The 17,372-nt window shown below is 35.8% G+C and overlaps 1 protein-coding gene across 2 annotated transcripts in view; it reads left to right on the top strand.

Moving 5' to 3' along the window:
• Positions 1–1,913: 1,913 nt before the first annotated feature.
• rictor (rapamycin-insensitive companion of Tor) overlaps positions 1,914–17,372 on the top strand; it is a 955,009-nt gene continuing 939,550 nt past the window's right edge. For both annotated transcript variants that reach the window (XM_090406113.1, XM_090406114.1), the window contains exon 1: positions 1,914–1,969. In XM_090406113.1, coding sequence (XP_090262239.1) covers positions 1,915–1,969 — 55 coding nt within the window. In that variant the 5' untranslated portion in view covers position 1,914. The remainder of the gene's footprint in view (positions 1,970–17,372) is intronic.

Here is a 17,372-nt window from a genome sequence, read left to right as displayed (position 1 = left end):
GTCTGTTTGAGATATCTTGCAGCAGGCATTGATCAAATACTCTACAGTGCTTTCTCTAGAAGTCGTATAATCTTCCGTTAATGCTATTACCGATGCTCTCAATATTTGGTTTAATTTCATTAATATCTAATGCAAATAAAGAAACCCCTGTTGGCCTTTGTAAAATAACCAAACTGTAGCCAATTCCACGTCTTTTTACACATCTATCACAAACTGGCTATGCAAGAATATATTTTTTCATATTGTTTATTGTAATCGAATTTATTCGCTGTTGCGTTTAGTAGACCTTCTTGTGAAATAGATTGGAGCATTTGTACAGTGCTATTGTCGATTAGCTGGCTAAACTAATTTATTTTTAAAAAGCTTGCCTCACTTGCAGTATATATACTGGCCACCAAATTATAAATTTCACAGAAATCAATAGTTTATGTATAGACATGCGATTGGCAAAACCCTCCTTTAAAATTCCATGCGCATAGTTAGGCGATTTATGGGTTGGGCAGAGCTTTATTAAATTCGGTCAATTGCTTCACACTGGAAGTTGTATTTGTCCCTATAAGCCTTCTCAGACGACAGCAATCTCGTTCCTGACAGGGTGTCTTAGCACCACAGTTAAGCCTCTTAGACAGGAAATGTTCATTATTTTTCCACTGATTAAGCATCTGAGATATTTCACCTTTTCAGAATCCAGTCGGCTCTTCTGTTTTCAAAATTATGGCCAGATGAGTACCCAAATAAGTTTTATCGAACTCCAAAATACCCTTTATATTTCCCATTGTGATCAGCACTTTGGAAGATTACCGAGCAGCTGCGTTCTTAAATAGTTGACTCGATCAAATTATGTTCAACGCATTTCGTTTAGTTCTGAAAATATTCATGACTCTATCGATGTATTTAGCTGCTGGTTTTTTATTTAACTGTCGAGTGAAGAATATGACTGACTGCTGACGTTCCTATGTACTTACAGTTTTTGTTAGTTGAAATTATTTTTAGAATGAAAATTGTTGGTGTTATTAATTTTTCAATTTAACAGATGAATGTTTACACTTATATGTCCTGGCTGAAATTATGAATCGTGTTGAGTAATTAGACAATTTGCTGTGCCAGATTTCTATATAATTTCAAATCATCCATATAGCGTGCATGGGGAAATGCCAAGGGCAACGGTGACAGAACAGGGTTGCAATGAGAGTATATTTTACCCGGTATCAAAATTACGAAAGCCGCAAAAAAATCTAGCTACGCTACTGATAACAGTCAGAAACTAATATGTTTTTGCTAATTTCCAATATTTTATAGATCCAAGAATGTAGGCGGGAGTAAAATGCTGTCAATGTAGTCTATCTGGATTTAAGTTTGTATTTCGTGTTCTTTGAAATTCGGAGGATCGTTTTATCAATTAAGATTTGGTTAAACTTTTTAAAAATCGTCCTTTTGTTGGTCCGATAAATTTTATCATCGAATAAAAAATGATATAAGGAGTTCGCTTTGAATACAGTCGACATGCGCAAACATAGTTGGCTCAATCGAGTCTTCGATTGAGCCCCATGCGACGAATAATTAAATTGTTCTGCTGTTCCACATTTAGACTGGTCAGATGCCTTAACAAATACCGTGTGATTTGCCTTTGTAAATGAGACAAAGACTGTTCACAACATTCATATTCACACTTGCAGTTTGAAGAAATTGATTGGTTGGCTGGAATTGGAAAAAAAAAGTACATGGACACTTATTTTCTGAAATCACGTTAATAGTTTCAAGTAGATATAAGCAATGCGTTGTGCTTAAACTGATATTGTATTTACTATTCTTTGTTCTTTTTGGCTATAGCCTCTCACATCTGAATTTTATTTATTGATTCATGTTTGTTCCAGAGTTATTATAGAGGGCGTGAGAAATGGCTGGGAGAAAGATATGGCTTCTTTCTATCATCGTGGTATGAGTTTAAGATATAGAAGATCTTCTAGAAGTATGTGGCATTAATTTAACTCATAATTGCAAACTTGCACTTATTTTTATTCAGTAGGCATTGGCTCCCCTTGTGTTTATGCTCTCAGGATTGAATACCTTTGTCCGTCTGTTATGCTTATAATATCATCTAGGGTGAAACTATTGAAGAGGTGTTTTTGATATGTCACTTTTCATCTGGGATGCACATTCTAATTTATATTGTTCTTGCTCTGCAATAGACTAACTGTTAATTAAAATATAGTACGATATTGCTCAGTATGATGATATTTTTCATAAAGGGAAGTTGAAATAATAGTTGACTGTCTTTTGAGGCGAGTCCAAAAATATACATTGACCGTGTTCTGTAAATCAAAACAACCACGTTTCCATTTTTGCGTGTCTTGTAGAAAATAGAAAGTGCAATTGAATTTAACTCGCGTTTTTATTTATTTTTGTAGATGACACTGGGATTAGATACGTATCATTATTTATTTGCCTGTGATGTGAAAAATTTTCTAGATAATGAGGACCATTCGCAACATACGCTTGCTGTTGAAGAAATTAATTGGTTGGTTTGAATTGGTATTAGGCTGTTAGTCCAGTGTATAATTGTATATAGCGAGAGTGCTAGAATCCATACAACTTACAAACCATACAACAAGTTAATCCATTGATTAACTGGATTTCCAGGTGATGAAGAAGCTGTTAATATGATTGTTAATATAAAGTGACTGTTAATGACCGCCATTATTTTAGAGGGGGCTTTGGAATAATTATTTATGGCAGACTTTTATCTCCTTGTTTTTGAAATAAGTTGAATGTAGATTTGCTTCCATATTGTGTAGATGCTAGCTGAGTGTAAAAGAGTGACATATAGGACAATTGTTAATTCTGGTGCACAGCTATTATGTACATACATAAAAAAGACTATTAGAACAATGAACCAGAAGACATTTGGATATTTTAATGCATAAACAAAAAAAACTTGTGGGTGGCACACTTTTTTTAGTATGATTGCAGAAGATTTTTCTTGGTTGACCAAAAAGGAACATCATTCTTCTCCAATAAGAATTGGAGGAGAAAAATGATGCCGGGAGGTAAAGCTTTCTCTTTTTAGTGTTGTTACAATAATGCTATGTGGAGGAGAGAGATGTGGAAGCACTGGAGGTCATAAGTTATACCCATTGGCCTTTACAATGGTGTGGAATTAAAATATCTAAGAAGGGGAGACTGTTGTCATTTTCTTTTTGTAATGTGAACTGGATCATCTGATGTTGATTCTTTAGATGTGTTAAAAATATGTTGAGAACATCCTGGCTATGTGACCATATGGAGAGCACATCATCAACAGAGCATAACCAAACAGTGGGTCTGTATGGAGCAGAGTTAGAGCTTGCTCTTCAAATGTTTCCATGAAGAAATTAACTTTGGTGGGGGGGGGGAAGAAAGTAGAACTCATGGTTGTCCATTTGCTGAACATAAGGAATGTTATCTGCTTTCACCACTACAGCCACTCAGGACTTGCTGACCATGTATAGGTGCCATAAAATATGGTGGAAAAAAGCAACTCTACTCCATTGCATCAAATATAAATAGGAAAGACTTTTCTTTCCTTAAGAAATTACCCTAACCTCAACAAATTTGGTTGCATGAATTTCATTTTCAGAATTTCATCTTGGAGAACTGGAAAAGTTGCAGAAGGTGAGAGCAGGTGAAGAGGATGGGGAATGACTTGTGATTTTGAAAGCTAGGAGATGTCGAACAACAGGTCATGGTGGAGAATGCAGCCTCTCAGCTTGCTAGCTGCTGGTATATGGATTTGCAAAGGGTACTGCTTGTCCCTTATAGCAGCAGAAGGTTACACTACAAATGGTTCACACACATTCTTCAAATTCTTTGAACTTTTGGGTAACACCTCATATTTCATTTTGTGAACCTCTCTTTCCAACCAGATAGCCTCAAACATCTTTCATTTCTATTGCCATATAACTGCCAGTACCAACCCTCTTCAATTCCCTACACAAGTTTGGTGTGGTTGAAAAGAAAAAAAGTGCTTTCATTAAATGCTTCAGTCAGTTGCTCCATATAGGAAATTCTGTTTGTCTATATAAGCCTCCACAGATGATGATCTTGTTCATGAAGGACTATCTTACAACCAAATTTACACCTCTTAGAAAAGCAATGTGTGTTACTTTTCCACTGATTAAATACCTGGGATATCTTGCCTTTTGAGAACCATTCAGCTTTGCTGTTTTCAAAATTGTGGCAAATTATTATGGGGAACTTCAACTATATAGACATAGATGGGCAGGAAGAAATAATTACCTTAGGCAGCATGTGGTAGAAAGCACCTAGGGTTTGAGTGTACTGGACCTAGTGAATGTTTCAGAGGATTTGTCTGTAACCACGGTTACTACATCACTGCAAGTTGGGAGAGAGTTATCATGCAGTCTTGATCTAGGAAGTGCCTAAATGTGTGGAATTTTCAGTTAAGAATGCAGAATTGAGAATGTAAAATTTAATTGCAGAATTGGTACATACATTAAATTTCAGCAAACAAATCAGCTCAAGGCACAGGCAGCAGGGTTACCTGCATGATTAGGAAGGCAGAATTCAATTGACAGGAAATTAGCGAAACAGGTCAAAGGAAACTTTCAATATTTGAAATTTTAGTAACACTGGCATATCCCTTTCTCAGGAAAAGGCAGTTTGAGAGAAGTTATATTACTCTTTCATTCATCTGAATAATTAAAGGGTTTTATTTTTTAACATTTGCATAATCATAAATTACGTGCAATTGAAACAATTTTTTTATTTATTGAATATATTTTTAGTTACATAAATCCAATGTACAAACAGTAGAAGCAAAAATTATGAAATTCAAATTTTCAGTAATAAAAAAAATGTTCCGAGTGTCAAAATGAAATTGTTTCTTTTGGGAAGAAGTTAGTTTGGTGAAATCAGGTTCTGTATTTGTTCTTTTCAGCCATAGATGGAGTCATTGTCAGTTTTTTTTTTTTGTAGTTCGCAGGAGCAGAAAACCCAACTTTATATGCATAACCTGTACATCCATCAAAACTTGACATGAACAGGATTAAACAATAAATTTAGTTTAATCCTTTATTCATGTGTAAGCAAGCAAAGTTTCCACTTGAAGTATCTTCAAGATACTTCAAGTGGAAACTGAGGCAACTCGTGGTAAAGGTGGACTAAGCTCTCGTTACTTGTCTTAGTATCTCCCATAATGCAAAGCACATCTCCTTGTGGACATGTATAATGCTATGCATTAAGGAAAGGGCCACTATCCAGACTGGTTTTAACCTTTATTGAATTTTTAAGTACAGGTGAAACTCCATACACTCAGCATTGTTCCCCTCAGTAACAGGCTCACCCTGCCACTGAGAAGAACTCTCAGCATTGGCTCTACCCCGTGGTTGGCTCACCCCATCACCAAGCAAAGCTTCTCATATGTCATCTGAGGGGTAACAGCAACAGCCGTGCCCTGGTTAACTTCATGGGCTACAGCGTTGCCATTCAGTACCCAAGCTTCCAACCATTTTCGACCTTCATTAAGGTCTCGTCAGTGGGAGCCAGACCCAGAGGTGGTGATACTAAGGTGGAAGTAATGGAGAAGTCAAATTTTATCTATACGAGTTGCCCAAAGGTGTCTCACCTTATTATTAAATTACTCTAGATTATAGAAAGATGTTGGAAGTTTTTTTTTTTTTTTTCACTTGGTTAGACTATAATAAATTTAGTTTAATCCTTTATCTAAGTATAAGCAAACAAAGTTTACACCTGAAGTTTCTTCAGGACTGAGGCAACTCGTGGTAAAGGTGGACTAAGCTCGCATCACTTATCTTAGTATCTCCCATAATGCAAAGCACATCTCCTTGTGGACATCGATAATGCTATGCATTAAAGCAAGGGCCACTACCCAGACGGGTTTCGACCTTTATCGAGGTCTCGTCAGTAGGAGCCAGACCCAGAGGTGGCGATACTAAGGTGGAAGTAATGGAGAAGTCATATTTACCTATACGAGTTGCCCAAAGGTGTCTCACCTTATTATTAAATTACTCTGGATTAGAGAAAGGTGTTGGAAGTTTTTTTTCTCTTGGTTTAGATTATATTAAATTTAGTTTAATCCTTTATCCAAGTGCAAGCAAACAAAGTTTACGTCTGAAGTAACTTTAGGACCGAGGCAACTCGTGGTAAAGGTGGACTAAGCTCTCATCACTTGTCTTAGTATCTCCCATAATTCCAAGCACATCTTGCAGACATGTATAATGCTATGCATTAAAGAAAGGGCCCCTACCCAGACTTGTGTCGACATTATTGAGGTCTCGTCAGCGGGAGCCAGACCCAGAGGTGGTGATACAAAGGTGGAAGTAATGGAGAAGTTATATTTATCTACACAAGTTGCCCAAAGGTGTCTCGCCTTATTATTAAATGGTATGTCTGCAAGGAGATATGATTTGTATTATGGGAGATACTAAGACAAGTGATGAGAGCCTAGTCCACCTTTATCACAAGTTGCCTTAGTCCTGAAGATACTTCAGGTGCAAACTTTGTTTTTCTTACACTTGGATAAAAGATTAAACTAAATTTATTATAGTCTAACCAAGTGAAAAAAAAAAACTTCCAACATCTTTCTCTAATCCAGAGTAATTTAATAATAAGGTGAGACACCTTTGGGTAACTCGTATAGATAAATATGACTTCTCCGTTGTTGGAAGTATCACCACTTCTGGGTAGTGGCTCTTCCCTTAATGCATAGCATTATACATGTCTGCGAGGAGATATGCTTTGCATTATGCGAGATACTAAGACAAGGAGTGATGAGAGCTTGGACCACCTTTACTGCGAGTTGTCTAAGTCCTTAACATACTTCAGGCACAAACTTTGTTTGCTTAACTTGGATAAAGGATTATTTAAAGGTTTTGCAGGTTTCATGTACTCGTTTGACAAAACATTGAGGTTTCTGTTCACTTTCATCTCCACACCCAAGTAAACCCAAATTCCAAAATATCAACTGTTATATTTCGTACTGCATTTTTTCTTTGAACGGCTTGTTTTCTTATACTTTATAGTGTCAGATTTACTTGCCATTACAACACGTGTATCACAATTAGGGTTAGCATCACCTGTTTCATTTAAATAATAAAGTAATATAAATAATAAAAACCACAGTGATATCTTTAATTAGTAAAAGGACATTTTGTACTAAAATTAATAGTACATCTTCAGTGTCTGTAACAATAATAGGAATGGAATACAGGCAAAACGTTCGGTGGATCACCTATTAAAATACAATTGTTACCGCGTGCTAGGGGTGCTTAAGGGTCAAAGCTGTATAACTGAGAGGAGACCTCCACATCGCTTTTGAAGGAATGCGGACAACCGACCAGGACTTCTGACCTAATGTCCATTCCTCCTTCTCATGGTGCACCCTGTTGGGTATCTACCTGGATACTGACGAACGAGGATGGGCTGGCAATTTGTGATTTAGCCGACCAAATTGCAATTCTTATTGGCTTAAACCAAATTATAAAATGATGGTACAACATGACAAAATTTCATGCCACCTGGGCCGTCACCCAGTTAAACAAGGCCCCCCCCCCATTGTTTTCACCAGGGAACCAGGGTGAACAGCGAAAAGTCAGCTACTGGAACAATCTGAAAAAACACCCCAACTCAACATCACCAGAGTTAAAGATCGGTACTATCAACATAAGAAGCCTGAATGGCAAAGAAATGGAGCCAGCTGAGGAATTAGATAAGTACCAGATCGACATAATAGGGGTGACTGAAACAAAAAAGACCAAAACTGGTGAGATCTTTCTGAGCAATAAATACAAAATGTTATATTCAGGCAATGACAATCAAGGAAAAGAAGGAGTAGCCATTGTATTAAACACTAAATATGAGGCTAAACTTCTTGATTGGCAGGCAATCTCAAGTAGAGTGATGTGGGCAAATATCAGAATGGGGAACTAGACAATGAGACTTATTTGTGCCTATGGTCCCACACAAGGTTCTACCAAGGTAGAAATGGAGGAATTTTTTAATGCTTTAGAGAAAGCATCTGACATAATGAAAAAGGAAAAGTTGGTCCTTGTTGGGGATCTAAATAGCAGAGGAGGAAATGATTGTCAGACATACAAAAATATATTGGGAAAATTTGGAAAAAAGAGCAAAACTAATAATAATGGCAAATATTTGTTGGATTTCTGCCCAGGACATGGATTGGTTATTACTAACACCATGTTCCAACATAAAAATGTGCACAAATTCACTCTCATTGACTATGTTATTGTTGATGGTGATGTTTTCTCCCTTGTGCAGGACACCAGAGTGTACAGAGGATTTGAAATTGGAAGTGATCACTATTTAGTCTTGAGCAGGATAAAATTGAATTTCATATTGAAAAGAATAGCATGTAAGAAAGTTTTAAAGCGAATAAAAGTTGAGCAGCTCTCAGATGTGAATTGTAGACTAAAATACACAAAGATTATTAAAAAAAAAAATGAAAAGCCAGAGAGGCATGTGGTGAGGTTGTCTGCAAGGATAGAAAAATCAGAACTCCATGGTGGACACAGGAAGTTAAAGAGGCAGTGAAGGAAAAGAAGAAAGCATAACAAAAGTTCCTGACAAATAAATCAGCTTGTGCTCTTACAGAATACAGAGACAAATGTAAGAAAGCTAAACACTGTGTAAAACTATCTAAACAAAAATTCATGGGAGGACTTTGGCAAGAACATAGAAAATAAATATCAAGAAGGTGGCAAAATATTTTGGAGGTTATTGAAGAAGCTTAGAAATGGAGGAAAGAGTACTGTAAAAAGAGTTAGAGATGATAAAGGTGACATGAAAACCGGAGAAAAAGATATCTTTGAAGTGTGGAGGAATTACTTCGATAAATTGCTAAATGAAACAACAGTGATAGTACAGTGGTAAAAAACACTCAACAGGCATACAGTCAGGAATACATATCCATACTTGAAGTAGAAAAATCCATCAAAGGCTTGAAATGTGGAAAGGCAGCAGGAGTAGATGATATTGTCTTGCAATATCATCTACTCTTGTCTTGCAGTGGCTGCACTGTATAGTTCAGAAGTCCTGGACAAAGGTACGAATTCCCGATGAATGGAGTAGAACTCTCTCATAGTACCCATGTATAAAAATGGAAATAAAACTGAATGTGAGAATTACAGAGGTATTTCCCTACTGAGTGTTCCTGGTAAGATATATGCAAGTATACTTGAGAAAAGGTTGAGAAGAATTGTAGAAAAGCTTGGTGAAGAACAAGCTGGATTCCGGCCAAATAGAGGCTGTCAGGATCAGATCTTCACTTTACAACAAATAGTGGAGAAATAATGTTAAATCTGAAGTGAGACAAGAATTTACATTATACCCCTCTGTTATTCATTATCTATATGGATCCCATTACGAAGGAAAGTGGTAGTAAACATGATATCAAAATTGGAGATGTTAATGTCAGCTCTTTGCTATATGCAGATAATGTTATACTTATCAATAAATCCACTACAAGTCTGCAAGATTCCTTCACTAAATTGAATAAGTGTTGTAATAGATATGGTATGAAGGTCAGCAATAACAAGACAAAGAATGAAAATAGGTAGAATTGTTGAAAATGTCAACTGCATTGTGAACAGAGAACCTGCGTAACAAGTAAAACATTTCACCTACTTAGGCACGATTTTTAGTAAAAATTTTAAATTAAATATGGAAATAGACAACAGAATCAATAAAGCTGGTATAGTAGGAAGTCAATTGAATAAATTCATATGGAATAAGAGAGAGAAATTAGAACACTAAATTAGCTGTATACAAGACAGTGTTCAAACTAGTTTTAACGTATGGATCTGAGAGCTGGGTCAGAAGTAAAACACTTGACCAAAGACTAGAGACTGCAGATATGAGAGTCCTGAGAAAGATTATAGGTGTGAACAGATGGCATCAATGGCAATATCATATTAAAAATGAGGATATTATGAAAGAACTTAACATTGTCAGCATCCAGGAATGTGTTAGCAGAGCTAATCTCAGGTGGTATGGTCATTTAAACAGATTGGGTGAGGAAAGATTGGCAAAACAAGTGTTCTCTGCTAGGTTGGCAGGAAAACGACCCAGTGAAGACCAAGATATAGGTGGTTTGATAGGGTACAAAGTGCCTTAGACGACAGAAATATAAGATCTGATAATATTGGCATCTTGACAACTAGCAGGCTGATCTGGAGGAAAATTGTAGATAGGAAGTTAGTAATGATGTAAATTTTTCATGTAGTACTATCATATCCTGTACACCTCTTGAGAGTACATGGTAGGAATTTGATGATGCCAAATTTAATCTATTAAGATAAATGGTTTTTTACATAAGATAAAAGTCTCGCATATCTTTGAGAGAGAAAGACAGTCATTTCTATTTAAATTCGGTCGGTGTAAGATAGTTTCACAACTTTCTTTGAATAAGTGTTCATATTTGAATCTGCATCTATGGAGGAGAACTGCTTTATCACACTGGAAACTATGAGTAGAGTCAATACTGTGCTGTGCCAGACCAGACTTCAGAGGTTTGTTATAATCAATATAATATTGATGTTCTTTTATTCTTTTTTCCAAAGAACGGCCAGTTTGTCCAAAAGAGGAGACATCGCATTCGCAAGGTATTTGGTAAACACCAGCCAAAGATAGAGAAGATCGTTTATCTTTTGTAGAAGGTAATAAAAAAGAAATTTTGTTGATAGGATATGTTGGAATTAATTGATACTTTTTTAGAATTCTACCTATAGGTTCTGAGATTCCTGGAATTTATGGAATAGGAACTCTGCAGACTGTTGAAGATACTGTAGGAGTTGGAACATAAGAGTCAAGTATCTGTTGGATTTGATTGGAGTTGTAATCATTTGATTCCATTAACATTTTAATGATGGAAAGTTCTTATTGTAAGATTATTGGGGAAGAGCAAACTTTATGTGCTCTATGAATTAGAGATTTAAGAATGTCAAATTTTTGAGACATGTGGTGCGCAGACTTTTTGTGAATGTATCTGCCAGTAAATGTGGGTTTTCGAAAGATGCTTGTAGATAAGGTACCAGAAGATGTTCTAATAAGTAGGATGTCCAAAAATGGTAAAGTACCATTTTTTACATTTTTCACTATCTGGGCCAGCCTTCTTAACTGCTTTATTGCTGTGCCCTCGAGGGTTATCACTCACACTGCATGTTGAAGCATTGATGGGCAGACAGAACACAGAACATTTGCTCTAGGAACCAATCATATCAACAGCTACTTCAGCCCCCCCCCCCCCCCCCAGTAAGCATGATGGTAAATTTGTTGGTATTTCTTACAACTAGGAAGATATACAGTTGGCCCTTAAACAATGCAGGGGGTTAGGGGGTACCCCCTCTGCACAGTTGAAAATCTGCATATAACTTTTGACTCCCCAAAAACTTTATTAATAGGCTGTTGTTGACTGGAAGCCTTACCGATAGCCTTACCGATAACATAAACAGTCGATTAACACATATTTTGTATTTTATATGTATTATAGATTGCATTCTTACAATAAAGTAAGCTCAAGAAAGAAAATGTCATTAAGAAAATCATAAAAAGAAAATACATTTAGAATACTATACTGTATTTATCAATACTGTAAGTTTATGTCATCTGTTTGCAAGATGAATTATGTCTTTTAGTACCTGCATCAATATTGTCTTATATGATAGAAGCACTGTAAATGATGTTTTGTTCTACTAACACTAGACATCACAAATGAAAAGATAACGTGAAAAAGAAATTCATATTTATTTACAGATATAGCAATTCATGCATTGATAATGAATAAGCAGCAATATGATTGCTTAATGGTTACCTGGTGTAATCGATATGATTGCTTCATGGTAGCCTAGCCTATACCCTAATGCAGCGTTTCTCAAACTTCAGATATCCACGTACCCCTTCTTAAATTTTCATTATCATCAAGTATCACTAATTAATTAATTAAAAATAAATCCAATAATTAATTAGCATAAATAAAATAATTAATTAAAAATTAATTAATCAAAATTAATACATTGATTTAAAATATTAAAATTAATTATCTATTTTATTTGAATTTATATGTTCATGTAAACAAAAAATGATTTATTTTTAAATTTTGGTTCTCTAGAGATGTCGGACAACACACTCTTATCAATTTCATTTGATTCAGATGCAATATCAACGAATTTGAAAGCTAAAAAAAGAATTTGAAAGCTAAAAAAAATACTGTATTTACTCAAATATAACTCTAACTTTTTTTCCCAAAATTAAAGCTAAAAATCGTGTCGCGAGATACGTGCGGGAATTTTCGGAAACTAAAGTTTTCAGAAAAAAACTGAAAATGGTGCAACTTACCAAGAAGCTCCTATTCGCTATCACCACTTTTGGCATTGAGAACAGTTTCATTGTGTGCATCGTCAAAGTCATCTGCCCAAATAGTGTCATCTTCTTTCCCATTATTTCAAGCAATAATTACCAGTAATTTACAAGACTTGAGATACGTAGAGCAGCGAAGAGCTGCATAAGATTGGTGTGGTATTAACAAAAGGTCACGTGAACCAAAGACAAATTAGCATTTCAGCAGTTGAGTTGAAATGCTTATTCCCTTCAACCGAATTCCATAATATCTGAAACACATTCACTATATCCTTTTATGCTTACACGGTGATCCGAATGCATTTTTGAAAATTATGGAGACAACTACCATGTTTGAATAAAAACTTTAGTTTAATATAACTAAAATCTACATTTGATGTTTCGACCTTTATGTCAAGGTCATCTTCTGGAGCATACAACTATACACAGAAAACAAGCTACACTACAATCAAACTGGTTTGTTAAAAACACTGACCAACTGCTACAACAATTATTGGCCTGACCTCTGGTGAAAAAAAAAAAAAATACACAATGCTAGAGTCCTATTATTAGTGTTATCTGTTGGTTGTAGAAATACATTAGGCACAACAACAAGTATCTATCTATATACATATATTAACATCATGTACACATTCCAGCCAGTTGGTATGGAATGGTTTCTAATACTAGCTGAGGATTGGCTAGAGTCCTGACTTATGCTGGATCTTATATATTAGGTAGGCTGAATGTGTGCCATCCAGATCCTTGGAAATTTCATGCCATCTTTGTTGTTGATATTTGGGTGGTTTATCAGGATTTCGCAGGCTTCCTTAAATTTCCTTTCATACCAAGTTTTTGTGTGGTGTAAAGAGCAAGTGCTTTTCCAGTTGATTTGGTGTAAGTGCGTGGTCTGAGAGGCCTGCTTCACCATAATGGCTATATTTATATTAAATATGGTTATGGTTATATGGTTAAGTGAGTGGTCTGAGAGGCCTGCTTCACCATAATGGTTATATTTATATTAAATATGGTTATATTAAATATAACCATTATGGTGAAGCAGGCCTCTCAGACCATGCACTCTCAACACCTTACACCAAATCAACTGGAAAAGCACCTGCTCTTTACATCGCACAAAAACCTGGTACGAAAGGAAATTTAAGGAAGCCTGCGAAATCCTGATAAACCACCCAAATATCAACAACAAAGATGGCATGAAAATTCCAGGGATCTGGATGGCACACATTCAGCCTACCTAATATATAAGATCCAGCATAAGTCAGGACTCTAGCTAATCCTCAGCTAGTATTAGAAACCATTCCATACCAACTGGCTGGTATGTGTACATGATGTTAATATATGTATCTAGATAGATACTTGTTGTTGTGCCCAATGTATTTCTACAACCAACAGATAACACTAATAATAGGACTCTAGCTTTGATGTAATTTTTTTTTTTTTTCCCCCACCAGAGGTCAGGCCAACAGTTGTTGTAGTGGTTGGTCAGTGTCTTTAACAAACCAGTTTGATTGTAGTGTAGCTTGTTCTCTGTGTATAGTTGTATGCTCCAGATGATAACCTTGACATAAAGGTCGAAACATCGAATGTAGATTTTAGTTATATTAAACTAAAGTTTTTATTCAAACACGGCAGTTGTCTCCATAATTTTCAAAAATGCACATTCGCTATATATTTCTTAGTTTTAACATGTTAATGATGAGGGTGGTGTCAAGTAAAACCATATGTTTCCACTGGCAACATATGGTTTTGCTTGATCTATATAGCAGTTTTTCTGTTGGAGAGCAGATCTGATTTATTAGTTAGTGCCGTTTTATCGAGGTTGTCTCTAATTGCAGTTTGTTTTTGACTCCTTTAATTATGCATAGCTGAAAATTGCTACGTACCCCCTAATGACCTTTCGCGTACCTCCAGGGGTACGCATACCACACTTTGAGAAACACTCTCCTAATGAATGAATTGTTATAAAATTTTTATTTTATACTAACTGATTAATAAGTTATTATGCAGTTATGATTTAATACTGCATCTTTATGTTTGTTTACATTTCTCTTGACTGCAAATGGCACCATGTACATGTTTGAGTGTTTGTATGTTTTGATAAATTTTAACTTTTTTATAATAGAGATTTGTGTATATTTTACGGTAGTAAATAATAAAATAGACTAGTATCTACATAAATTTTATGTATTCATGACATACGTAATTTTTTCTTAATTTTTTCGATATTTCTTGACTATGTGGTTTGTCTGCGAGTTTTCTTCAAATTGTTGCAAATCTCTAAAACATTTTCCAGTGTATTTATTGAAAAAAATCAGTATATAAGTGGACCCATGCAGTTCAAACTGTTGTTGCTCATGGGTCAACTGTACTTTTATTGCAAAAATGATGCAGGGCTCCTTTGGTGGAAACAGGCCACACATTGAGAAGGCAAGGTTCGCTTGATCTGCAGAGGTTGTATATTGTACATAACTGTAACATAGTGGCCTTTTCTATAGTACTTGGACTGCTTCCAGGAACAATTCCTGTGATTTAAATTGGGACTTGTGTATTATCCTGGCTTTCTTTCATGAAATGATCTTTGCACTGTGTATATTGAATATACCTTTTTTATATCCAAGGCATGTTGTTCCAGTCTACTTTTAGGTTACCCATGGAAGGTGTTCTGTCTGTCTGAAATACTAGGTTCCACATTGATAGAGGGATACTGTAGACACCCGAGGAGAGAGGATTCCGGTAGTGGTCCTTGATTTGACTCAGGAAAGTGGAAAAATTGTTCAGAGGTTTTCAGACTGTTCTAATTTTGTGTTTTAGGAGCAAGCCCCGTCAATCTGTTATACCTTTAATGTATGGTAGAGTTATCATGTATGTATAATCTTGTTGGGAATGGAGGTTTATTGTTGTTCTTTTATGGAGTTTAGCCTTGGTTTTTTTTTCTTTTTTTTCCGAATGATGTAAGTAGAGGCTGTTGTTTCAGATGTAGTGCAGGTTCTGAGGATGAAATTAGTTGTGTTTTGGATATTGAGGACAGTAGTGGTCTAGAAAAATGAGCTTTTGTGAAGGTAGAAAATGGGTTTGAATCACACTGTGGACATGGATTTTTGTAAAAGCCTTCTTGGGATGAGCTTACAAAGCTCCAGTGCTTTTTTTCTGTCAAAAAAGGTTCCGGTACTCACCATGAAGATGTTATTACAGCAACTTCCACACTTTTAACATATCCTCCGATATACTCTCGTCATCTCTAAATCGCTTCTTGCTTTTGGTATCAACTGCAGAATGATGACCTCGGAGCGGCTATGAGTCTTCATATTTGCTAGGGTTGAACTGATTGAGAGGAGGTCCTACTATCCTGATGAACATCAGTGCAGAAGTTGTCCGTACAAGCAGAGATGACCTAGATGAAGTTACTATAAGATTCATCTGAGAGGAACCCCTTTCACATTCACTGGAAGATATTGCAATTGTGCCCAAAGTGTGTTTAGAGGAAGTGGTATGTCCGGGACTTTATTTTCTTGAAGATATTTGCGGAAACCACGAACTGCTTCTCTTTTATTTAAGTGAAATTTGCATGCTAACTTTTTAATTTCAGCTTCACCAAATGTCAGATGCTTCCCAGAATTTTCTGGCCAATACTTGGAATCTAAAATCTTAGCACATTCAGGCAAATCAGCATCATTTCCTTCAGCAGAAGCTTTCCAACAGCTTCTTTTAGAATTTTATAGAAAGCAGATGAACTTATTGCAGGACTGTGTCTTTCATTTTTGTGGAGCTCGATCCCTTTGAACTTCATGTTCTTCTGACTTTGAAGAGAACTTCTGTAGTATGGACCGGGAATTTTAATTTTTTTCTTCAAAAAATTGAAATTCTGTTCAATTTTTTGAAGCAGACAGGAAGATATTCTTTATCTTCCTGTCTGCTTTGTATAAGTCAATATTCCTCTTGTAAATCTACACTTAGTTCATTAAGTTCTTGGAGAGCATCACACATAAGGCCCAAATCAAGAAACTCGCATGACGTTATTTTTCTTAAAAGGCTCTCATAAAGAAAGTGATCTGTTTTGTTTCTTCTGCTGTGTTCTTTTGCCTCCAGAAAGTGATGGACGAGGACTTCAGAGTCTTGCCACACTGCAGAAACAGTGCAAAAGCTGGTTGCAACCCAGCAAGTGCTTAAAATTCTGCCAATTTTATGAAGTTGAAGTTCTAGAGTCACTGCATGTTCCTGTAGTTCCCTAGCATTCTTAAGTGGAGCATGATAAGTCACATAAAGTTTGTCAATGAAACTCTTATTAAAGTGATTCACTCCTGCAACATTGTTCACTGTGTCACTACCAGACAATTCTAGACAATGGCTAGCACAATGCCAAAAAATAACACTAGAAAACTTATCTTGCATTAGTCTCCTTACACCATCACACACACCAAACAACACGGCTGCACCATCACAAGTTACAGACAATAAATAATCCTTTAAGTAATCTTCAGATAATCCTAAACACTCAAGATGACTAATTAAAGAATTTAGAATTCCTGTATCAGTTACATCTGATAATTCAATGAAACCTAGGAAAAGACTCACAGGAGCAGAAAGTTCAGGAAGAACTACATGAACAATAACAATCAATGTTGTTGTGTTACTCACGGTTGTTGATTCATCAATAAGTAACGATATTTTGTCCCTGGAGTTCACTATATTGTCTAATAATGTTTCTCATTTCATTTGCGATAAGGCTTACAATATTAATGCAAGCATTTGCAGAATGAAGAATATATCCCATGTCTAGGCTATTAAGTTCCTGTAAATTTATTTTCATCTTCAAAGTTCTTAAATGATTGATTTCTCCTCGCAACTTTGTAAGCGGTTCGAAGCACTTTTCCTGTTACGTCTTTATTACGAGACAAAGTTTTTAGGAAAACTTTCTCGAATGTTTCGTTTTTTGCTTCAGATTTTATTTTTTGGCATGCTTTGTGCGCTGCACTCTCCTTATG

Source organism: Typopeltis vanoorti, chromosome 16 (assembly GCF_054136105.1).
Source record: "Typopeltis vanoorti isolate ZY-2024b chromosome 16, IOZ_Tvanoo_1.0, whole genome shotgun sequence".
In the NCBI taxonomy this organism is placed as follows: Eukaryota; Metazoa; Arthropoda; class Arachnida; order Uropygi; family Thelyphonidae; genus Typopeltis; species Typopeltis vanoorti.
This window is presented reverse-complemented; position numbering and strand designations above follow the sequence as displayed.